This window comes from Mercenaria mercenaria, chromosome 15, assembly GCF_021730395.1.
Source record: "Mercenaria mercenaria strain notata chromosome 15, MADL_Memer_1, whole genome shotgun sequence".
NCBI lineage: Eukaryota > Metazoa > Mollusca > Bivalvia > Venerida > Veneridae > Mercenaria > Mercenaria mercenaria.
The window spans coordinates 19,815,154-19,841,562 of NC_069375.1; the positions used below are offsets into that span (position 1 = coordinate 19,815,154).

General features: G+C 34.0%; 1 protein-coding gene across 1 annotated transcript in view; it reads left to right on the forward strand.

Annotated features, from left to right (window-relative positions):
* The first annotated feature begins 366 nt into the window (after window positions 1-366).
* The window catches only part of LOC123548730 (laminin subunit gamma-1-like), a 48,318-nt gene continuing 22,275 nt past the window's right edge, over window positions 367-26,409 (forward strand). Inside the window, exons 1-13 of the mRNA XM_053524719.1 lie at window positions 367-858; window positions 8,767-9,068; window positions 14,520-14,650; window positions 15,315-15,481; window positions 16,630-16,818; window positions 17,697-17,814; window positions 18,849-18,956; window positions 20,156-20,292; window positions 20,778-20,903; window positions 22,225-22,530; window positions 24,438-24,665; window positions 25,060-25,245; window positions 25,849-25,978. Coding sequence (XP_053380694.1) covers window positions 393-858; window positions 8,767-9,068; window positions 14,520-14,650; window positions 15,315-15,481; window positions 16,630-16,818; window positions 17,697-17,814; window positions 18,849-18,956; window positions 20,156-20,292; window positions 20,778-20,903; window positions 22,225-22,530; window positions 24,438-24,665; window positions 25,060-25,245; window positions 25,849-25,978 — 2,594 coding nt within the window. The 5' untranslated portion in view covers window positions 367-392. The remainder of the gene's footprint in view (window positions 859-8,766; window positions 9,069-14,519; window positions 14,651-15,314; window positions 15,482-16,629; window positions 16,819-17,696; window positions 17,815-18,848; window positions 18,957-20,155; window positions 20,293-20,777; window positions 20,904-22,224; window positions 22,531-24,437; window positions 24,666-25,059; window positions 25,246-25,848; window positions 25,979-26,409) is intronic.

Genomic DNA, 26,409 nt, shown 5'->3' on the forward strand with positions numbered 1-26,409 from the left:
GCCAATCCTTTTCCCACTTTTCTATTCTGTAGTTCAGGCAGCATCCTGTTTGTTCAAAAGTAGGCTATCGTCAGCAAAAAGCCGGGTTTCAGAAGATGTTTCATAAACCGGCAGGTTGTTTATAGACGAGAAAAGGCAAGGAGTCCAAAAGTACCCTGTGGAACTCCTGAGACCACGTGCCTCTGACCTTTCACCTTTAATCGTTAATAACAATTGTTAAAAACGTGTGAAACGAGAAGCGAACAAAATATATTGTTTGGCCTATGCTAATATAATTGACTGGTTACCATATCTCTACACGCATAGGAACTTAGCGTACTAAAGCCGAAAACCAGTAAAATGTAAATTACCCAGAGTGCACTGTAACATAAACTTTGGAAAGTTAGGAAGTTATGGCGGTGGCAAGTGGACGGAGGAATGTTGGATTTTTACATAATTTAGTTAATTCTGTGCACTTACTTTCAAAAATGAATCAATTAGGATTTGTAGTTTTAATTTTCCATCTACCTCACTTCAGTTTAGGTGCTGAAAATTCGTGTTATGACTCGAGGGGTAGAGCACAAAAATGTACGCCAGAATTTGTAAACGCTGCCTTTAATCTCACTGTAGAAGCAACTAATACATGCGGATTAACTGGTCCGCAAGAGTTCTGCTTGCAGACAGGAGTTACAGGCGTGAGAAAATCATGTGGTCACATTTGTGATGCAGGATCTCCGTCCCAAATGCACCCACCGTTCTATATGACAGATTTTAACAATCAAAACAACTGGACTTGGTGGCAGAGCGAAACTATGCTAGAGAGAAGAGGAGACTGGCTAAACACTCGTCAGCAGCATGTAAATCTTACACTTAGTTTAGGTAATGAACCTAGTTGTTAAAATACATTTTACAGTTTAATTCAAAGGATAATAAGCGTACTAAATGTAATATTGTTCAGGTAATTTATGAACCTGGTTGTTAATGTTATGTAAAACTTGCTATTACTAAATGTACCTTAGCATGGTTGTGATGTAATGCAAATCATTCTAAATGCATTTGTGATCTGGAACAGTCGTACATGTAAGTAAGTTTTTGGCCGTTTTATAATGCAAAAAAGTTTTAAAGCGAAGCCCCAAAACTGATTTTATAAAGCTAGCAACACAGGTGCTGCCATCTTTGAGTTTGATATAAATGCCAAACAATCAGAATCGCTTATTTCAGCGAAACCACGTGAAAGGTTTAAAATGAAACAGAAATATTTTTCTAAAATTCGAAGGGCGAAAAATTATCCCTGATAAAAAGTTTAGGGTAGGGGGTAAAAAAAGAGTGTAGGTAGGGAGACTGGAAATGGACCTATTTGGGGGGGGGGGGGGGGGGGGGGGGCTTACATTGCTCAGGTTCCATAACTCTGTTTTGCTTGTTTTACAAAATAATGCTCATTTTTCGACTTATATTTATTCAATTGACAAGGCTGTTGAGTAGTCGAGCATTGCTGTCCTCCAATCAGGGTTGGCAAAAACCCAGGTTTTAAGCATACTGCCCAGCCCAGTGGGTACTACTGGGAAAACCCTGGTTTTACTGGGCAGTAGTGGTCAATACTGGGCAATGAAATATTTCGGTTCAAACTTCAATACATATTTCGGCAAATTAGTTGACTAAACAACCCATAAAGTGATAGTAATAAAAAAAATAGAAAAACTTCTTATTGCCCAGTATTGCCGTAATAAAAAAAATAAAAAAACTTCTTATTGCCCAGTATTGCCCACTTCATTCATTTTTAGGAGTATTGCCCAACCTGTTCCTGGGTTGCCAACCCTGCCTCCAATAGCTCTTGTTATTTTATGGTGTCAGATTAATTCACACATTGATTAATCATAATGTTTATAACATATGATTATGATCACATATATTTAAAAAATATCTGAATAGTTTTGTTAATAGTTATGCTCTGCATCAAGATTATTATGATAATCTGGACTGGATCCAATTTCTTGCAATATAAAATGTCAGCAAAATTATTCATTACATAACATTTCAGTCAGTTACCTGTAACTTGGGAGTTTCTGTTTTACTTTTTAGTAATATAATAGTGTTCACTCAGTCAGTCCAGTATTGATAATTAATGTAATTTTTAAAATTTGAAATTCTATGATTTTTTTAATATGTCAGAGATGAGGCAAATGGTGAGTTGAAAGTAATTTTGCACTGAGCCATGTTTTTCTTGCTTGTAATCTATCAAACATCGTATTTAGATTTATTAGTTTTAAGAGCTAATGATAAGTTAGGGTGAAATGCAACATTAACATGAGTAAGGATTTTTGTGCTTGAAAATGTTTAAAAACAATGAAACTGCAGATATTCATGGAAAACTACACTTTCAAAATATAAGTTTATGTTTACTGTAGACAGTTTTAAATATTATAATTTAAGGAAAGAATCCCGGTTTATTTACTTAGTACTTTATTTTAAAAAATGCAAAAAAAAAATTACGTTTAACTTGGTTAAGGAACAGCATGCATTCCTTTCAGTTCAGATTATGAATATGTAAAGCAATTGCAGTAAGTTTAATATCTTGTAAGAAATGTGTTATCAGAGGTATTTATGACAGATTATGAGATTTAACTTTGTTGTCACACTCTTTAATTCTTGTTTACTTAGGTCAGCTGAACTTCTATTACATTTTGTCAATCTGTTGAGAAAATATGGTGTCTAATAATGTGTTAACTGGCTGTATAGAGCTTTAACCTGTATCAATATTTGTTTATTTGTGTGAAAATTCTTGCTTCTGAATATGCAGATCTTCAAAGTTTTTTTTCTACCAATTTTCTATATGAAATTTGTTCATGTTTCTCCAGTAGATCATTGCAATTAAGAAGTGTACAGAAAGGTTAGAAATTTGCCCTAGTCAGGAATATTGCAATGTCTGTTAATGTATTAAGCAAGTATAAAAGCTGGACAGGTTGTGAAATCATTTACTACATGCCTGAAGCTGTATGTTATATGTATGTATGTGTGGCAGTAAGGTGTAGAGGGCATGTAGATTAGAGGAGATAAGACAAGATTAGAGAGATTATCTGTGTTTCCTGTTCTATAAGCTGTATGTAATATCCACCTGTACAAGACAGCTTATACAGAACAGGTCTGCTTGAATTTATTAGCCTCCTAGGTTTTCTTTGGTTGTTTGTTGTGTTGGTTGAAACTATTTCTTAATTTTGTTCCTTGCTATATGTACGCCTCAGCCCAAATCGCATACCGATACCAAAAGATTTTTAGTACATGTTGTTAGTGAATTATTGAAATAGTTCTTACATAAATTATAACAGTGATGAAATATTTCTGATAATTTCACAAAGTATACAAATTGGGTATTAATTGGAAAGTGAACACACAGAAGAATATACAAAAAAAACAAACTCAGAAAAACATGAAACATTAAAATAGAAAATTTGTTAATTAAATAAATTTCTTTTGCTTGTGAACATTCAGTTTTACATTTCACTAGTAAATTTATAATATTTTTTATTCAGTTTCAGTTTATAATATTTTTTTATTAACTGTCCCATTTCCCTTTTCATTGATTTCTACCTTGCACCCAAGTGTGATAAAATATATTTCTCACTACATCATAGATTCATACAATATAATCAGTAAATCAACACCTGTTTTAACTTTTTTCTTTCCTTGTTTTCACTTGGATAATTTTACCTTCTTTTTTATTCATTTTCAGTTATCGAAATTTCAAATATCGTAATTATATTTAACAAAGGGTGTCAAATTGGGTGTTTTAAATTTGAAAGCCCGGGATAATGGCACTTAGACCCCATGTTGTGCTTTTTTATCTGGCCTTTCCATCTGACATTTGCAGCAATTTGAGAGATATGATCTTTTGTGGAAGTTCATTGAATTCTGCTTTTTTATTATTTTCTATTCATTTTTTACTGTTTTCGTAACTTTTTGCATAAGTTTTAGTTTGTTCAGTAACTGTTGTTGGTTGAAGAAGTATCTTAAAATTGTTTACAGCTTATACAAGTTCTCTTATCATTATCAATTATTTCATTACGCATCATTTTTTATAGCACTCTTTTAATTCATGTCCTTTACAAGTGACTCTACAGGTATTCTTTTAGCCAGTTCCCAATTACAAAAAAGTATGTGTTTTTCCCAGTTAGTTGAAGAAAATTCTCAATGAATTGCCCATCCAAAAATAGTTGAAAAGCAAAAAGTGCTAAAAAGTCATCTGAATAGCCAATTTTAAAAACATGTACTTCTGATATCCATATTGATGGAATGTGGTATTAAAATGAAATGAAGACCATTTTAGAAGTTAAACTCTTGCAAAATTAATTATTCATTTTGTATTTTTTCCCAGTTTTGTGGAGAACAACTTGAAAATTTCCAATTCAAAGGGTAGTGCTATGTTCCCAGCATGTCAAAAAAAAAATCCCTGCTCTAGGAACATCCACATTAAAGTAAGAAAGTATAAATATAGAACAAGATTTAAATTCCATAACATATATATATATATATGCAAAAAACTGATTGTTTGAAACTGACTGGTGGGTCATATTCACCAAATATATATTCTCTCTCTGCAAAAAACTGATTGTTTGAAACTGACTGGTGGGTCTTATTCACCAAATATATATTGAAAACTAGTGTCAGTTTGTTGTTATGTGGAATATTTCTAAAGCTGTTTGAATTGCCAATACATATTATAGATATTTCTCTTTTAGATATAAAAAAAAAAATTCCTATAAAAATATAAAAAAGAAAAGGAGAAAACAGAAAACATGATCATGATCTAGTCACTGACAGGATTGTAAAACAGTTCAGACTGATGGATGAGAGATTATCTTCATTCATTTTCTCAGAGGGGGAAGCATTTTGGTGATCTATACAAAATACAAATATAAATACCAGCAACATCCAAATTGTAAATGGTAAAATAGGGCAGAGATAACAGTTACATATAAATAATATACAGAAGAAAGTTTGTTTGTTCGTTTGTTTTGGGTTTAATGCCGTTTTTCAACAGTATTTCAGTCATGTAACGGCGGGCAGTTAACCTAACCAGTGTTCCTGGATTCTGTACCAGTACAAACCTGTTCTCCGCAAGTAACTGCCAACTTCCCCACATGAATCAGAGGTGGAGGACTAATGATTTCAGACACAATGTCGTTTATCAAATAGTCACGGAGAACATACGCCCCGCCCGAGGATCGAACTCACGACCCCGCGATCCGTAGACCAATGCTCTTACCTACTGAGCTAAGCGGGCGGGTACAGAAGAAAGTATAGATCTGTCATGGTAACCAGTGTATAAAAACATGGAATCTAGTTCCTCAGCCACCAGATACTTTTATGATGAATGATATGTAATTTCCTTTTTATGATGATTAATGTAATTTCCTTTTCATCTTTGCTAATCTTTGCTGCAAATGGTTTGGATCTCTTTGTGTTATGTAACTGAAAGTGCTTTTGAAAAAGACTTTGTGGTAAATATCCTGTAAAATAGTCAGAAGTTGTCCTGCGCATGGGTGCAACAGTGATACATTATGATTGATAAACATAGCATAATGTTCTAAAGGGGAGCAGTGGTCTAGTGGTTAAGGTATCATCTGCTCATGCTGGAGGTTGTAGGTCAAGCCCCTGTAGGATCATGGCCTTGCCTTCCTTTAAGACACCAGTACTGGTTTTTCCAGGATGGTGACTCAAGAGTGATTCAAATAAACACCTACAAGCTTTAATCACTAGTCTAGTCAAGCTACAATAAACAAGTATTAACTAAACTAATTGAATCTGTATGTAAATTAGTATCGCAGTTATGGGACATACCAAACCTAACATTTAGACAGCTTGACCACAGAGACTGTTCGACAACAGCACCTGGTAATAGCAATTTATATTAGCTAGTAGTTCAATGTCAGTTACTTATTTCTTATTTCTGTACAATTTCAATTGATAACTCATTCTTTTAATACAGTGACTGCCATGGCATCAGTTTATTTTGTACATTACCCCAATTATTTTTCTGTGAATAATTTAGTTTGTCAGAAGAAATTTGATTCCATCAAATGAAAACAACAAACTCTAGAATGATTGTTAAAAAATGCTTTTGTGCAAAAGTAAAAATACAAAATATATTCAAGGTATGTAGCTCTTTGGAAGCTCTGAGGTAACTGTGTGATATTTGATAATACCTTATTATAAAATATTTAAACCTAGTTACTGTAGATGGGCTTCTATTATTGTGTACAATATAATTGATGTCATATTAAATTTATGTATAGAGCTCTCATATGGTAGTCATTGACTTATACAATAGATAGGTGTCATAATTTATAATATGTTTATGTGTTATAAGTAGAAAATCCTGGATATTCAGTCTTATAATTCTTTACCAACCAATGCATAATTTGGGTAATCTTGAATTGTCAGTAAAACCAAAACTGATGTACAATTTAAGCCAACCCATGAAAGAGTTTTGAGAACACCTGATCCTTAAGACAGGTGTTTGCTCCTATTTTGGCAAAACTATACAGGCCTGACAGTGGGGCTATGTGCAGTATATTTATTGGAAGAATTTTGTCCTGTTATTTTGTACCAATATTTGTTGAAATCTATCACAATATTGAGCAGAAAAATAAATAACCTGATCAGTGCCAGCCTCACCTGGTAACATTATTATGTATTCTAAAAGTTAATCAAGCTAAATTATTTCTTAAGAAGTCTCCAAAGTCCAGGTAGGTAGGTGGTATAACTTGAAGATGTGACTGAAATACTTCCTACAAACTCTGATGTTAAAGGATTTCATTCTTTGCCATGTCAAACATATCACACTTATGTACATAGATCTTGATATTTAAAAAATTGTCTTATATTATAATAGTGACACACTGTTGGATAGTAATTGAAAGGTAATTGTAAATTACACCCTAAAACTGCTCTGAAATTAAATTACAATTACATGTAATTGATAAATGACCAAATTACAAATTACATTCAATTACTTAGGAAATGTAATTTAATTGCAATTAATTACAATTACATTTTTATTTACCCCAGGTCTGATAGTGAGAACTCCGTTTTGATCAAATATTTAAATGTTCATAACTTTCTTATTTTAAAGTCAATTTTGCTTTTCCCTTTAAAGTTGAAAAAAGGTTGAGACATTATTTTCAAGATGAAGTTATATAATCTAAAAGTATAGTACCCAATTTAGTAGTGTCTGCTATTTTGATCAACTATTGGAATTGTAGTAACTGTATAAAAAAGATCAAGCAAAAAGACAGAACATTATTCATCAGAACAATGTTTACTTTCCCTGTAATATAGGTTGACACACTTTAAAGCAGTCAGACAGTCTTTTTACAAGTCATTGAACGAATTTGAATATATATGAAAAGTGTAATTTCACCTTGGACTCATTTTCAATGTGTATACTATTGAATTAAATAGTCTCCTTATAATGTAACTTGATATGTAAGCTTCAAAGTTGAATGAATTTTATTTATATATTTTTGTGGTTAACACTTTGACAGCAGGCTACTAAACTTTTCTCATTTCATGCTTGTTAGACCAATAGTTTGTGGTTTTCTGTATTTTAAAAATACTTCATGACTGACATTCTCTTCAGTGATGAATTCAAGTATTGTCAAGAAATACAGTTGATTAATTTGTTCCATGTATCCTTAGTTGAGAAATATGATTCTGTTAAGGACTATTGTTTGTCATTTAGTACATCCTCTTATTCTGCCCTTAGTACTTAACCTTTAGCCTGCTAAATTTCTAAAATAAACTGGTCCATCATTCAATTTGGGCAGTACCATTTTATTATTGGAAGGGGTGTTCACTGAAAATTTACTGACTGAATAGCGATTCGGCGAACAGTGCAGACTGTGCAGGCTGATCATGGTCTGCACTTGTCGCAAAAGGCAGAATCAGTTGCCTCTAGCAGGCTAAAGGTTAAGGGCCTCAGTGACCAAGTTAACAAGATCGCTGACTGTAGAATCACTCGCCCTTTACCGCTGTGGGTTCCAAATCTCACTTGGGGTGTAAAATTCTTTCATGAGCTGGTTTATGGAGGGCTGTTGTTTCTAAACTAGGTGCTTGCATATGCCTCAAATAATGCTAGGATGGCCAGGCAGCTGGGCCTATATTCAGTAATGTTTTAATTTTAAGACTTAGCTCAGTTGTTGTTAAAATAGGACAGATCATTCTGAAACTTTGCAGGGCTTTGGATAGACTGTCAAGATCAAATAATCTGTAATACTGTTAATTTCTTTCTTCAAACTGACACTGATATTTTCTTAGAAAACCATTTTCTCTCTAGGCTCATCTAAGTAGAGTCGGAGATAAGAGATATTGTAAATTTTTCAAGAAAGTGCTACTTAAGAGGATTATATGGTAGATATATTTGTTTTGAAGGACTCTAATCACTGATGCTAGCCTAGATTTTGCATTTTCCTGATGCAGACAGCCAAGAAATATTCTCCATTCCTGGGGTCTCCCTGCTGAAAATTTGTCTTGACCTGTAATTGTGTCAGTGGTGTGATGTTAAAATCTGCCATTACACCTTTATTTACATTGTATTTTAATATAGGGAACTAAAAGGGTTGATCTGACATCAAAACATTTTAGTTGTTCTCTAATGTTAAGTGAAACAGAACTTTCAGTACATTTAATTGTCCCCCACATAATGAAACTTGCCTTACCATCATGAAAAAGAAATGATGTGGGATAAAATTATAGACACTGTTGAACTTTGAATTTTTTTTTTTTTTCCAGGTAAAGCATTTGATGTTACATACATTCGTCTTAGATTTCATTCACCAAGACCTGAAAGTTTTGCCATCTATAAACGAACATCTGTGGAAGATGAGTGGATACCATATCAGTACTACAGTGCCTCGTGTAGTCGTACATACAATTTGCCTTTTGGCAGTTACGTCTCACGACAAAACCAAGACGTAGCAACTTGTTCAGACGAGTACAGTGACATTTCTCCACTGACTGGAGGGGAGGTGCCATTTTCAACCCTTGAAGGGAGACCTGATGCAGAAAACTTTGAGAACAGTAAAATATTACAGGTAAAATCATAGAATCAAGGTTTTGTCCAAATGTATACGTAGTTCTAGAGTGAATAAATGCTGGAACTCTAACCTAAGGTCAGCTAATCACTGGCCGACTGCAAACTTTTTACTATAAAAAAAGTGGTCCAGAACATTAATTAGTATATCTATAGTCATCTACCTTGTGCAACTTCGTAATATTTTTTCAGAAAGTCCTTGTGATTGGTCGATAAAGGTTGTTAAATATATGTACTTTTTCAATAATTTATGCTTATATTCTATCAGTTAATCTTAATTGTATACTTAATTTGGAACAGCCTAAGTGTTTGTATGAATATTTGCTGAGAGTGCAGGTAAATGTAGCAGTATGTGGCACACCCAGTCATAGTAGGCACACGGCCAGGAATGATGGAGAGATACATACATCTATCATATTATAAACTATCAGCACAAATTTCTCAAGGTGCTTATATTGTGCAGGCACTTTGTATCTATAAAATTCAAGCATATCTGACAATCTTGTGTAAAAACGGTGTTGTTGAGACAACCTGAAAACCATGTTTTCTTAAGACTGTTTTCTCAAGCCTTTTGTTTTGGTTTTAAGAAGGTTTTATGAGCAGCTAAACAAAACACTAGTGGAAAGATTAAAAAAAAATTGTAATTCAAAAGGCCAGGCAAATGAGCAGTCTTTGTCTGATTCATGTGTTGCCATAAAATTAGTACTTGAAATTCCGAAATTCATAATTTTATCCCACAACAAAGGCAGTTTTTATGATTAAGTTGAATATATAGCCGGATTATTTTTCTCCACAATAAAGGTGTCTGCTCCATTGAACCAGTTACTATAATGATTTATATGATGTAGGCCTGGAATTTACAACTGATCTACTCTAACCACAAGAGGAACTTGATGACCTCTTTTTAATGGCAGTTATTTATCTTTGGTTTCTTGAAATAATTAATGCAAGATCATCAGATTCTCTTGGTTAATTTCTATGTAGAGTTTGGATTTTGTTGCTTAAAACTTCAGTAATTGGGTTGATTTGAGTTTTCATTTGGACAAATATAATTAATCTTTGTCTTAAAAGTTATTGCTTTTAATAAGAGTAGATGAGGATTTCTCCATGGTGTGAATAGAAGAGAGAAATTTGTTTTTCGAACTGTTAATCTTTAGCCCACTGGTGGCAAGTGATTTTGCCTTTGCGACCAGTGCAGACCAAGATCAGCCTGCACGTCTGATCATGGTCTGCACTGTTCGCTATTCAGTCAGAAAATTTTCATTGAACATCCCTTTGAATAATAAATGATACTGCCCAAATGGAACGAGGGACCAGTCTGTTTTAGAAATATAGCAAGGTAAAGGTTAAAGCATTAAAGAAGCTGCCGTGCATACCTGCTCTTCACATTTCCTTCAGTTTAAGTTTGTTTGATAACACTTGATTCTAACAGACATGAAGCATCACAAATATTTGTAGATATGTCTGCTAGATAAAACACCTGAACACACAGTCATGTGTTGTACTCATGTCTTTCTCTATGAATGAAAACATGCATCTGCTCACTCAATAAAATATGTAGGTACATAAAGAAGTGTTGGTATGTAGTAGGAACTGAAGGTATATAAAAACTTTCATAGAGATTTCTGGTTTATAATTACTGTCATAATTCTGTCTAATTAGCAGAAATGTTGGGGTTATTGTAATGAGTACCTGGATTTTTAAGTGAAATAGTTTGGATAATTTTGTTTGCTTGATCCAATTTTATAAAAAAAAAAAAACTAATTTGGCGAAACATACGCAGTGATAAGATGTCATTTTCAAGACCCTTGGTCTTACTTAGAAGTCAAATATTTTCAGTCTTTCAACCAGTCCAGTTTGTAACTTTTAACTTTTTATACCTAGTTGGATATTCAGATAACTTTGCAAATACATTCATTTCAACAAGACAAGTCCCTTACATTTTACTTGTCTTAGACTGTAACCTAAATGGCCATGGTCAGTTACGGTCCAGTCATGTTCAGTTGTCAGAGTGCCATTACTCACAGTCACTTTTGTGTCATAACATAGCAAGGAAGGATATAAGCGTAGACTGGACACCTTCCAAAAGTCTGACTCTAAAATTTCTGTTTCCAGAAACTCATATTTTTTTGTGGAATCTTTTTTCTTAAAAAACAAAATAAGCTTAGAACATCAAAGGCAGTTGGCCTATATTTAGATGCTTTTCAGTTTTAGGATATGAACACATATGAATGTCCCACTCGGATTAGTACTGTACCTGTCCTGCTTTGAATGTTGTTATCCCTCTGGACGTGATTGATTCTGCTTTTGCGGCCAGTGTAGATCATGATCAGCCTTCATATTCGTGCAGTCTGATCATGATCTGCACTGTTCGCTATTCAGTCAGTATCTTTTTAGTAAGCACCCCTTTTAACAGTTAATGGTACTGTCAACTTGTTCATTATAGAACTTTAGCAGGCTAAAGGTTATGGTAATCTACTTTTTATATTCTTGCAGGAAGCAATTTGTCACTAGGACAGTTATAAACTGTTTTCTTGGGTCAGTGGTTTAAATGTTTGGGGATCAGGTTTTAGTCAGTGATCTGAATACAAGCCTCACTTTTGATCTATTATCTACATTGAGTCTTGTGAAATGAGCTGTCAAAAATTTAATATCCTTTCATTGAAAAGTTTATCACTAGCCAAAGTCAAACCCTCTATTCTTTGGTATTTGATGGAGGTGAATATACCTGTGTCAAGTGAGAAATTTGAGCAAGGCAATAAATTTTCGTATTGTTTGTTTTTCGTAAAAATGAGGTCATTGCCTTATTCTTTATACCTTATGTCTTAAATTGTGTGAGGTTTATACATGAATGTGAATGTACATAGCTTAAAGTGTACCTTTAAGATTTCCTAATGTTAAGGTCTGTTGAAGAAAATTCGACTTTTTATGTGAAATTTGGTTAATTTCCTTATGCAGTTTATGTTTCTCAAATTTGACTGAAAATTTTAAAACATGATGGAAGGTGGAGCCTAACTTTTTCTTATCTGTAAGTTTTAACTTTGACTGAGTAATGTTTAACTGACTGATAGTTTTGTCTTACTGTGTTTAATAATTAAAAAGAGAAAATAGATATACAGTCTATCAAGCAGACATGAATCAGCCCACAGAAGCAAGGTTATAATATATGTATCATGTGTTTCAATCAGTTCTAATTAAGATCAGTCATGTGGCACCTGTTTTCAGTGTTTCAAGGAGAATTTGTTCAAAAAGAAAATTTCGCCAACATGTCTACCACTGTTACTTTGCAATACAGTTTTCTGTAAAGATACATATACACAATGAACATGATGAACATAGTCCATGTTCTTAATGGGGAATGTTTACATAAAATATTCTAGCATGGCTTAATGATACAGCAGAACTACCTCATTTTTCTGCAGTTTGCTAAGTCTGTGTTCAGACCCTATGTTTTGTTCACATGAGATATTCAACTTTTGTATTTCAAGATCTCAAAACATAGGATAATCAAAGCCAAGAAAGATGGTGAGAATATACATGTATTTATGATTTTTTTTTTTTTTTAAGTATCTAGTCAGTAACCGGAATACAGTTGGCTGTATTCAAAGGGTACCTTTATTATCATGCACAGTTGATTTCTGGTCTTGGGTACAACGAAGATTGTTTAGAATATTGTCGTGTGTCCATCCGTCCGTGTGTAAACTTTTGCTTGTGACCACTCTAGAGGTCACATTTTGCATGGGATCTTTATGAAAGTTGGTCAGAATGTTTATCTTGATGATATCTAGCTCAAGTTCGAAACTGGGTCACGTGCGGTCCAAAACTAGGTCAGTAGGTCTAAAAATGGAAAAACCTTAGTGACCTCTCTAGAGGCCATACTTTTCAATTGATCTTCATGAAAGTTGGTCAGAATGTTTACCTTGATGATATCTAGGTCAGATTTGAAACTGGGTCATGTGCCTTCAAAAACTAGGTCAGTAGGTCAAATAATAAAAAACACTTTGTGACCTCTCTAGAAGCCATATTTTTCATGGGATCTGTATGAAAGTTGGTCTGAATGTTCATCTTGATTATATCTAGATCAGATTCGAAATTGGGTCAACTGCGGTCAAAAACTGGGTCAGTAGGTCTAAAAATAGAAAAACCTTGTGACCTCTCTAGAAGCCATACTTTTGAATGGATCTTCATGAAAATTGGTCAGAATGTTCACCTTGATGATATCTAGGCCAAATTTAAAACTGGGTCACATGCCATCAATAACTAGGTCAGTAGGTCAAATAAAACAAAAACCTTGTGACCTCTCTGGAGGCCATATTTTTCATGGGATCTGTATGAAAATTGGTCTGAATGTTCATTTTGATGATATCTATATCAAGTTTGAAACTGGGTCAACTGTGGTCAAAAACTAGGTCAGTAGGTCTAAAAATAGAAAAACCTTGTGACCACTCTAGAGGCCATACTTTTGAATGGATCTTCATGAAAATTAGTCAGAATGTTCACCTGGATGATATCTAGGTCAAGTTCGAAACTGGGTCACGTGTCATCAATAACTAGGTCAGTAGGTCAAATAATAAAAAACCTTGTGACCTCTCTGGAGGCCATATTTTTCAATGGATCTTCATGAAATTTGGTCAGAATTTTTATCTTGATGATATCTAGGTTCAAAACTGGGTTACATGAGCTCAAAAACCAGGTCACTGTGTTAAATAATGGAAAAAATCCATGTCATACTCAGTTCAAAACTGGGTCATGTGGGGACAGGTGAGCGACTCAGGACCATCATGGTCCTCTTGTTTCTGGAAACCACAAGGAACATTTAAAAAAAGATACACAAACCATGGAAAGTGACCTATTGAAAAATATATTTGTTATGGGACTAAAACAAAAAACGATATACAGATGTAAATATATTGAATGTGAAAGTATGATAGGTATGTACAACATTGAATTGCCAAAAGCAGTCTTCTGTTATACACAAACAACTTTTTCTGACATTTGAAAGTGTTCTCAGTCATTTTGTTCTTGTTAATAATTTCATATACTCTCAACATTTTTTGTTGATAATTTCAACAAATTACATGTTCTTTTAAACTGATGGATGTTTGATTTTGTTGGCAGTTACAATAAATGTAAATTGACAACATGGGTTATTAAAAATGCATGTTATGCTATGTAAGTAAGACATAAGTCATTTGCATTCAACAAAATTTATTAATCATTGTTCAGTCTGTTTTGCCATCAGCAGATTTAGCAAATTTCAGTGTGTGTCTGAAGGGTGGTTGTAGGAGGAAAGGGGGTATAGGGGAGGGGGGCGACTAGATAAAACTTTTATATCCCAGTTTTGTTGTCCAACTGCTTGTTGTATAATAGTCCTTTCATGAAAAGTGCTGTTTATTTGGTAACACAAAACTCATTTCTTACCGTAGCTTAAGTGATATTTTGTGTATTATAGGAATGGGTAACAGCTACAGATATCAGAATTGTGTTGACACGTATGAACACATTTGGTGATGAGATCTTTGGAGATCCCCGTGTTTTGAGATCATACTTCTATGCTGTTGATGACTTGGCAGTCGGTGCAAGGTAAGAAATGTACAGTAAATTTACATGTATCTGTGCAAATCAAGATTACCGGTAATCAAGGGTAACCAGAAATTATGATTCAGTATAACATAACTGTAATGCAAAAGCAAGAAACTAGCAGTTGGGGAGTAAGGAGTTTGTTTCTCGGACAAGTAAAACTCTCAAACAGGGTTGTCATTTAGTTTTGGAGAAGTATATTGATAATCTTGTCAATTACCGGTATTTAAAAAAAAAAAAGAACATTTATTTGACCAAAGGTTCAGAGTCAGCAGTAATGGTTCTGAAATTATGTAATCAAGTGTGAAATCTATTGGTGTCTGATAGTTTGTTAATTAAGATTCCTGTTGGTTGTGTTCAAGGATGTTTGTCATAAAATCATGTACTCAGCAAGGCAGATACTAGTACTTAGCAAGCATTGAGTGGTACTACAGTATATGTTTTCATAGCAGAACATTACTTTAAAAAACATCTAAACTTGATGGAATTAAAAATATATTTGGGTTCATATCTTACATGCCATATCTGTTATGAATTTACACTTCTGAACATTTTTGAAGTTTGTGAGCAATTTTCATGCAGAGTAAGTGAAGTTTGCGAATAGAACAACCAGGCAAGTTTTATATGAGTATTGTAAATTGATATTATAAATGACTTTCTATTTCAGATGTAAATGTAATGGTCACGCCAGTCGCTGTGAAATAGCACCAAACCGAGATCTTATATGCGAGTGCGAGCACAACACTACAGGACCTGACTGTAATATATGTAAACCTTTCTACAATGACAGACCATGGGCCAGAGCTAATGAAGATGATGCCATGGAGTGCAGGGGTATATATAGATAAAAATGTTTTTCCCCCTCTCTCTGTTTTGGAGAATTAGCTACACCCTTGGGAAAGGGACATTTAATGGCATTTCCCTGCAAATTTAGAAAACATGCAAAGGTATAGGTTAGATTTCTTATTTAGTACTGGTAACAGAAGAATTTAAGTTTCTACCAGGAATGAATGAAACAACCTTTTAGTTAAGCGTACATCAGTTGTTACGTTTACCTCTCTAGCATCTAGCCAAGGCTAGTACCGCTGGAAACAGTACCAATTAAAGTAATTCTCCTGCAATGAACTCAAGATTTCAGTCACAAATTGGAATCAAACCCTAGACCCTAAATCTTCTAATTGCTACACCACTGACTGTTGTAAGAATTTTACCAGTAAATTCTCAATACTTACACAGGCTGACACAGTACATGTATCATCTAGAAAAATGAATATGGCCTACTTCCCTTCAGCTTTTATATACTGGTAGTGTTTGCTTTGCTGTAGAAACAGAAACTAGGTAGCTTGTCTCTGTGTCAGTTACTCAGATGTTAGTTCATTCATTAACACATCATTCTATTTATTCATCTGTCTTCTGTCATGAAAATTCTTTCTCTGAGTGAAAGCCTATATGTAGGGTTCTTTCTCAAAAGATTGAAGAAAAACACTTACATTCAACCTGCCAAATGTATGTTAGACTGTGGTACATTTAATGCATCAGTGAGTGGCTAAGAGCCAAAGTATTTACATAATAAAGAGGTTTATTTTAATTTGGCTTGATTTATATTATTCAGATATTACATAAATGTGATACTTGATTAATAGATTATATTTATGATATTATTGTATCATATTTCTTAGTTTTTTGGTTATTGGGGTCATTTCATGCATTTATTTGTTTTAGGTAAATGAATATTTCAATATATCTTCTATAACTTACAACTTAAGGTCATGGTAATGGAAGTGTCCATTCATGATTCTATTTTCAGTTAAGGGGTAAGTAGGGGTAAGCCTACTTAGAGACTCTGAAAAATGTGACAGTAAGTTGATAACATAATACCAAAAGCCATTTCATTAAACTAAATGCAGTTTTGATATAAAAGTTCAAATTACACACACAAAATTTGATAGGAAATTGATTTGTTTTATGTTTGTGTACTTTAGCATGTGACTGTAATGGAATGAGTGACGAGTGTTATTTTGATGAGGATCTGTACAGAGAGACAGGACACGGTGGTCACTGTACAAACTGTCATGATAACCGTGGTGGTATTCATTGTGAGGAGTGCCTGCCCAACCACTATGTTGAGCAGAGAACTAACAGGTGCACAGCTTGTAACTGTGATCCTACAGGTATGTATTAGGTTATTATAGGGTGCTTGTAGATATGAAGGTTATTTCTGGTAATCAGTAAAACTTTATAGTAATCACAGTCCTTAGAATTTGGAACCTAAACTTGAGCAGTAACCTTTAGCCTGCTGGCAGCAAGTGATTCTGCCTTGGTGACCAGTGCAGACCATGATCATACATGCAGGCAGATCATGGTCTGCACTGTTCGCTATTCAGTCAGTAAATTTTCAGTGAACATCCCTTTGAATAGTAAGTGGTACAGCCCAAATTGAATGATGGACTAGTCCATTTTAGAAATTGAAATCTAAACTTGAGCATTAATATGCATATTGAGAAGTCATTTGTGGGGGATCACTATTTGTAGATTCCTTGTTCAGTCAAATTTGAAATTAAATTCCAACAAACATATGAATTTTCTTCATGTACTTTTGTTTTGAGAAGTTGAAATAGCTGTATTCATATCCCAGTGCAGTAGCTATTCTGGCTAAAACCACTTAATGTCATGTCCATGAAATGGACAAAGTTTCACAGTATTTGAAGAGCAAAGTTTGCCACATTCTTGTTTTACAGGTTCATGTACTTATAAATAGTTAAAAGCATACAGTAAATATGTGGCCTGACTTTCCTATCTGTACATGTGTTTTTCACATTTCAATGACATATACAATAATTTCATTGACATGATTATTCAATCATAATATCCTGAACACATACGATATAATAACTATCATTTTCTTACAACAGATTTTCTTTTTGTAACCTGTGTTAGTTTGTGTAATGTTACAGAATTGTTTAGATTAGCTGAGTATTATTTATACACTGTTAGTTTATAGTTATTATTACTGCTGAATGTAATACTGACGTATAATGTTATAATTCAGGTTCAGAAGAACTGCAGTGTGATGACCAGGGTCAGTGTCTATGTAAGCCAGGTGTTACCGGTCAGAGATGTGACCGTTGTGAAGATAATTATTATGACTTCGGTATCTATGGATGCAGGTAATGCTTAAAGAACATATTAACTGTAATTAGGCCAAAGCAATTACTGTTTGATCCACCGTTTCCTCAAGATGTTTTTTTCTTGATTTCTTCTTGATTGTATTTAACAATACCATTGATATTTTACATTATTCAAATTTAGAGAGTGATAAGAGGAACTTCTTAGTTTTTTTGAATATCTTAATTTCTTCGGAATTTATCTGCCATAAACTATTTTGATAGGGATATTTTCCATTGTAAATTTCAGCTATTTTTAGACAGCAACTTTTTTCAGATTTGATTTTGATTTAATTTGTGAATGGATTGTTATAAATATTTGAGGATGTCTTAATAGCAATAAAAACTTTTTCTTGTAAAATTTTTTTTTCTTTGTTTAGAATTGTGATTTTGCCTGATATTTACATAGGGAAAGTTGCATACTTGGTCATAAAATTGGCATTATTAAAGATATTTTGAAAATTTAAAGGTCTTACTACCACCTTCAGATTTCTTTTAGAATGATGTAATGTGGTATATCTGAATCTAGATATAAAATTAAGCTGCAATTCACAAGGAACGCTGTTTCGGATTATTTTGTTAAACAGCAACTTTGTTTATTGCATCAAGGCACTCTGTAGGCAAACTTAAAAACACATTTTTTCCTACACTTTAAATTGTTGGTATTTAGATCTTTTTACAGAGTTCTATTTTTGATTAGACTTGTGCATAATTTTCATTGAATTAGACGCAGAAGTCTGCAGAAATAGCTTGAATCTCATTAAAATCTCTTCACAAAAAAGTTACGAACTGTGAAAAATTGATCAGATCTGAAAGTCACCTTGATGTAGGATATGGATTAAACCTTGATATCACATATATTAAAGTTTTCTTTTTTTCCAGTATTTAAACCGTGAAATCAGTATAAAGCACAATATGCAATATTGCAAATATTTTTGATGCATGGTTAATTACAGCATGGCTGTAAGTTTATTTGTTTTTCTCATCATTGCTGATGGAGTGCTGTGCCAGTATACAAACATAATTCCATATTTTAGGCCATGTGGTTGTGTGATGGAAGGAAGTCTCGACAACCAGCCAAGATGTGACTCTGATACTGGATCATGTCTCTGTAAAGAATTTGTGGAAGGACAGAACTGTGATAGGTATGTTGTAACAACTGATTTTATGGTAGCAAACATATCTCTGATGTTTACAGAGTAAGCATGTAAATTAACTTGTTTTAGTACAGAAAAGTTTAATTTGAATGTACAGTGTAATGAGTTTAGGAGTACTTTTTTTTTTTCAAGGTAATATTGGAGATAAAGGTGTATATTGTGATAGATAGAAAGATTATTGTTTTGTTTTTTGTTCTAATTGTATAGTTACACTGACCTGTAATTTTAGTGAATTTGTACAGTCTCTTGTAATTCTGATTTTAGAATGGCTTTATATTAATTTTAATATCACCAGATTATGATTTTGCCATTGTGTACAAAGTCAAGATTAATTACTTTGAGTTGAGAAGAGTTGTAAAATAGGAATAAAAGAAATAGGTACTAATTAAACAAATTCGGCTGACTGCTTGTAATTAATTGAAAATTTGCGGTGTGTTAAAGGTAAATTGTTTAATAGGCCAGTATAAAGTTAAACCTTGTTGTTTGTTGCATTAACCAGAATGGTCATGGTTTAAGTGTCTTACTGAAGAGGAAAACTATTTATAGAAGCAGGATTTAATCTGAAATATAATAACATGATTGAAGAAAAGATCTTGAAGAATGTGTTTATTTCTGTTTTTACTGAAAACGTGAATATTCTCCATTCTTTCGATTTCACCATTAATGATGTTCTCATTGAATTAAGTGATACTACAGTCACTTTGTATAAAGTGTCCACTTGAGAGAAGTATCAGTTCAGGAAGCTATTGAGTAGAGTAGTATTGCTATTTTAAGTCTGTATAGGGACAAGTTTTTTTAATCCACCAGAAAATGGTATCAAAATCTTAAGATGTCAGAAAAGAAACATATTTGAGAAGAATGTCTTTGAACTTTAAATTCTTGTAGGTCAGAGATAACTGATGGACAATTCTTGTAGGTTGTAGAGAACTATGGGCATTTGTTGATATTGCTTCATACCTTTAATATTGTTAAAATTAGGCTTTAGTCTCGGGACACTGTAGAGCAGTATAAGGAAAGCTTTTTATAAACACTTGAACAATTATAGACAGTTTGGTAAAACAGAATGACTTTGAGAGATAGGAATGAAAAATGCAAAATGCTTGTTGTCACAGTTGTTATTTGATCGTTTATAAATAGTTTTATTAAAACCATGTAATAATATAGCGAAAATTCTCTCTTTATTTCAGATGTAAGCCAGGATATTTTGGTTTAGAGATGGATAATCCCTATGGTTGTATATCGTGTTTCTGTTATGGACATTCCTCAATTTGTTCCAATGCCACTGGTTACTTCCCTAGAACTATACATACTGACTTCGAAACTGGTAAGGCAAACAGTGACACTTTAAGATAAAGAATGGGACTGGTTTAGTTCTGGACTATCTTTACATGAGATTTCTTTTTAGTTTTCTGCCCTTCAAAATGGAGAATTTACAAATATATTCTTGACAGTTTGTCCATCTACCCTTAAACCTTTTTGTGATGAACACCTTATTCAATATCAATTAAAATAGGGTGAAAGTTTTTTCCTTTGTTTCAAGCTCATTCTTTCATATTTATTTTAAATAATGAATTTTTGGCTTGTAGGAAACAAAACTGCTGTTCTCTACCAGAAATCACAGATCTAACTTCCCTGAACACGTCTTACTTTGCGTAAAGCAATCAAAAAAGGAAGAAACAGTTTTTTAGGGCATTCATTTACCTGAGATAAAGTTTGAAATGTAATGCAAGTTTGACAGACATATTGCTAATGTATACACATGATGTTTATCATGTCAGTGACGTTGATATGAATTTAAATGTTTCACAGGAAAGCAAGGATGGACTGGAGTGGACAGAGGTAACGACATGATAGACACACAGTATAATGGTATACTACAGAACCTAGGTATATCTGCACCGGATAACAATGATATGGTCTACTTCACTGCTCCAGGTAGGACATTATTCACAGCTTTTTGTACCAAATTTGAAAAAGATCAGTGTTTGCATGACTTGGTGAAAAAGTAAATTTTAACCGGCTGTTACACTAACTTTTTTTTTTTTTTTGATTCAAAATACTATTCTTGGTGGGAAACACTAGTATGATGTTTTGATTTTATTGTAAAGATTTTTCAGTGTTTATAATTCTTAACTCGTACATTTGTAATTCTAAGTCTTCAGAAATGTCAAAAAATAACTCTAAAAGTTAATAAACTGTTAGCTTAATCGTCTGTTAAAGTTTTGAACAACTGGGCCTTGATGATAAAAGAAGAAAAACACTTAATTTGAATAAGTTCAGTTCAGTTTGATAAAAAACATTCTAAGCTAGCCTCATATAAGCAGCCTTTTTATGTAGTCTGTATTTAAATTTTAACAGTGTAACATTGAAATAATCAGTTTTTGCATTCTCAGAAATTTTTATGCCCCCAAAGGGAGGCATATTAGTTTTCAACTGTCCGTCCATTCGTTAGTTCATCACAACGTTAACTTTTAGCATGAAGGCACTTTACTCGCAAACCACTGCACCCAGGACCTTCAAACTTTACAAGCTAATAGTACTTATTGAGTACACGACCCCTATTGACTTTGGGGTCACCAGGTCAAAGGTCAAGGCGCTGTGACAGCTCTTGTTTTAGCTATGGGAAAAACATACTTTCTTAAAAATGGGAATGAGTCCAGTCACAGTAGTTCCATTTTAAAGGAAACAAGGTGGTGGTGACTTTTGACTGTTGATGTAGAGTTGTTTATCAGATAATGCTATCTTATAAATTGGTAAATACACTGCTGAGAATAGGGGTAGAAAACACTTCCTGAGCAGCAATACATGCAGTAATTTACTCGCGCTCTTAAGTGTTTTCTCTCATTCCCGGCAGTGAATAGGGTTTTGTTGTTTTGATTAAAATGCCTGTTGCTTGGGACATGTATTTATATGTTGTGGACATATATTTGTGGATTATAAAGTTTGAAGAGTACATTTATTATTAGGAATTTTATTTCATCATTGGGGTTTGATGTTATGGATCATAACATCTGCAAAATGCAAGAAATTCAGTCCCCCATGAATTATAAAGCTGGAAGCAAATTTATATGTTATATATTTGGCAAGGTATTTAGACGTTTCGTTTTTTCATATCAGTTGTTTGAGCCATCGTCAGACCAGTAATTGACAGCTTTTTGCCGTTATAATGTGTCAGTTAGTGGAAACTCCATAAATAACCGTGTTTTTTTTTCCCTCATACACTATCTTGATATCTAATAATATGTTTATATTTCAGCGAGGTATTTGGGTGACCAGAGATTTAGTTACAACCAGTTGTTGACCTACAAACTCAGAATAGGTGAGGAAGGTGGTGCTACACCTTCTATAATTGACATCATTATTGAAGGGGCAGGGCAGAGAATCTCGGCACCATTTTATTCTCAGGGCAACCCCACACCAGGGTTAGAGTCCGCCGAGTACAAGTTCCGGCTGAACGAGCATCCAGACTACCGTTGGTACCCACAACTGAAGTCAGAACCTTTCCTTACAATCCTGGCAAATATTACAGCTATCAAGATCAGAGCAACATACAGCGCTGGAGGTAAGAACTGACATAAACAACCAATTTGTGTCGATACGTTGTTAATAGAAAATATATTTTAAAATCTGAAATACTGTGAAATCATTATTATTCGTGGGGGATTAATTTTCGTGGTTGAGCTCAACCACAAATTCAAGTCCCAGCGAACAAATTGTGCCCACGATATTTTTAATTTTACGTAAAGTAGCCAAAAAAGACACCACAGCCATTCGATCTGATCCGTAGTTGTTTGCATGCGGCAGTACTAACCTGCAGCTTTCGTGTAGTTTATGGAGGCTCCATCAGCAATAAACTTGGTTATGCGTGGAAACAAAACCGACTACTTTATTTAGAAATGTACCTGTGGTTTGTTTATGACATGCTTGTCAAAGTAAAAATGATACTAAAAATAGAAGTTTGACGTAGCGTCACGTGCCAACCGCACAATAATACGGCTGTTATTTTATTTTTTCGGCCCCGCTATACAGTGTTTATACACTAGCCTTTATTTTTACTGACATGTTGTAAAATACTACGACTTTGGAACTATTAAATATTATAATTTAAATGCTAGCTTTGCGTCCGATGCATTAACACTTAATTCAAATTACACGTTTCTCGACAGGAAATAACACATGCACAAGTTCAACAGCTTGTAATTTTAGATGCAGACGCACCATTCATTTTGCAAAAAAAAAAGTCGGACAGTTTTTAATAGTTTATGTAAGGATTACTATGGTTATACGAGTACTACGGAATAAAAACAAAATTATTTTAAATCTATTATAGTTTGTTTTGATTTGCAGTACAATAACTAGAGCGAGTTGATCAAATGATCAATGGTCAACTTTATATTTGTTTCGATTATGAATGCTAATTGTGCAAGGTGCTACAGTTTTGACACTTTTAATTGGCGCCGACTTTTCTTATTGAATATTTCACAATTTTAGAAAGGTTTGCAAATTAGGGGTCGTATAATTATAGGTAACGCGGTCGTTAATTGGCACATGATCACTCGCTAATCTCCCGCAGCGAAGATTGCAAATTCGGTAACCATGGTAGCGCTGTTTGACACGTGTCTCTATGTTTCACATGTAAGGACAGTAGTAGATCTATTCCTGTGGAAATTATGATTTTTTTTTTTTTTAATAAAAATTGAAAATCCACGAATTTACGTCCCCACGAAACAGCCGTTTTGGCCAAAACCACGAAATTTCGTGCCGACGAAATTAAATGATTTCACAGTATTTGGAAGTGATTAAATTTTGCTTATCTAAGAGGGTGTGTGTGTGCGCGCGCGGGGAGGAGGTAGGGGATCATTTCCCTAAAATTAGTCTTTGCAAACATTTACAGATTACACGTCTTTAACACTTTCTCATTATATGCTTGTCCACACTCTTAAGTTGACTATTTCTCATCCGATCTTCACCAAACTTGAACAAAATGTGTTTGACCATAAGATCTCGGCCAAGTTCGATAACTAGCCAAATCGGCCAAGACACTTCAGAATTATGGCCCTTGAACATCATTACCAACAGCCACTGGCGCAGCATTGTAGACGGTTACTCCACTTGGCTACCGTTGAACAGCATTGTACCCCAACACAGCATTGTAGACCGGTTACTCCAACATGTGAATACCAATAGGCCACAAACAGTATACAAAGACAGACTTACTATTCAGATGATTAGGCAATTGTGGGAGATGCGCTTTTCACAAAAGCACCTCTAGTTGAAATTTCATTTGTTCTTCAGGTTTAATTACATGGTTTGGTGCAACCTTTATGAAGTCAATAAAAATTAGTCTTCAACAAAGATTAATAATTTGACAGTATTTGAAAATTATACACAACAATTACACAATAATGAATGGATACTTATTCGCTTTTAATCTTGAATCAGGTTCTGAAAATAAATATTGTGTTGCAGGGGTAGGATTCATAGATGACATTCATCTTGAAACTGCTAGACGAGGGTTTAATGGTGAGGAAGAGGCATCCTGGGTAGAATCTTGTACCTGCCCTGAAGGTTACGTTGGTCAGTTCTGTGAGTCATGTGCTCCAGGATTCAAGCGTGATCCTCCAAATGGTGGACCATTTGCTTCATGTGTACCTTGCGAATGTAATGGGCATTCTGACCAGTGTGATGCTGAAAGTGGTGAGTTTTCTCTTTTAATCGAGCATAAAGTTCTGATAATATTTATGACAGAAAATTATATATTATATTTCTAAAATAATTGATGATTTTTCTTTAATTCTTTAGTTTTAATTATTCTCAGATAAAGAAAAATATGATAAAACGTTCCAGATTTTATTAATTTAAAATTACCTTATGCTGAATAGGTCTATAAAGTGTATTATTACATATTTAAAATCAATAAGTTTTTTTCTTAAAAGCAATCAAGCGTAGTACTTACTAGATTTCATTAGTTAGTGTGTTACTTATATACAAGAAATTTCACTGTCGATGTTATAAACTGTATTTTTACTGTAATATGATGATTTGCTGAAGATTTTAATCTCTGTCTAACAGCTATCAATCTTACTTTCAGGTCGGTGTATCTGTAATGACAACACTATTGGAGATTACTGTGAACGTTGCTCTGTTGGTTTCTATGGTGATGCCAGGGCGGGTACACCAGAGGATTGTCAACCATGCCCATGCCCAGGCCAGGGTCCCTGTGTGCAGCTACAGGGTGGTGAGATTGTCTGTACAGCCTGTGAGGAGGGATATGGAGGTAAGACGTCCACAGTTGCCTACAATCAGTAAGGGAAATTTATTTTCAGAAAATTTATTATGAATTATTACCTCCTGAGTTAAAACTTAGAATGAAACAAGTAAACAATGGTGATTTTACTTCCAAAACAGAAATAAGATTACTAAAATAATAATTTGAGCCGTACCATGAGAAAACCAACGTAGTGGGTTTGCGACCAGCATGGATCCAGACCAGCCTGCGCATCCATGCAGTCTGGTCAGGATCCATGCTGTTTGCTAACAGTTTCTCTAATTTCAGTAGGCTTTAAAAGTGAACAGCATGGATCCTGACCAGACTGCGTGGATGTGCAGGCTGGTCTGGATCTGTGCTGTTCACAAATGCACTGTGTTGGTTTTCTCATGGCGCGGCTCATTTTCTGTTCACTCAATTTAATAGCTGATCAAATTTTAATAAGTCAATTTGTGTTTGTTTTAATGAGGTTTGACTACAAAGCTGTGCCTTTCTCAGTTACTTCTTACTGCAGATTTTGTTGATTAGAAGTTAAAACCTAATTCACATTGAAAGAAATATTTATTGTGTGCAGTGTTACATGTACTATAGCATTTTTTTCTGCCATTTAAGGTAACTTGTGTGATATATGCCTGGATGGATTCTATGGAGACCCTAAAGGTTGGTATGGTGAAGAGAGACCATGTGCAAGGTGTGACTGTAATGGTAACATTGACACTAATGCTGTTGGAAATTGTAACAGGTAAATATCCTGCCAGTATTCCATATCTTAATATACTCATACATGTCCATGAAAGTTAATTGGGTTAAATGGAAAACAAGTGTTTAAGGTTAGACAGTTTTAAACCTCTTGGAGGAAACCTGCTTCATATTTTGCAGTGTCTAGGTAGTGATTCAACACATCTCCATTCATGGGATTCTGATGATCTACATAAACCATTCTTTCCATGAATTCTTAAACAGAGGCAGATTGATATGCTTCAGATTTCAGCATAATTTTTACTAGAAATATATAAAATGCATCGTTATATAGTTAATTTGTTTTGCAAAAGCACTTCATTATCAGTACAATACAAGAAATGTAATTCATTATTCTGTGCAATATTTACAACATGAAAGCCTAGGACATTTCATGATGCGTAACAACTTTCTCATTAGAACTGTGTTGGTCAA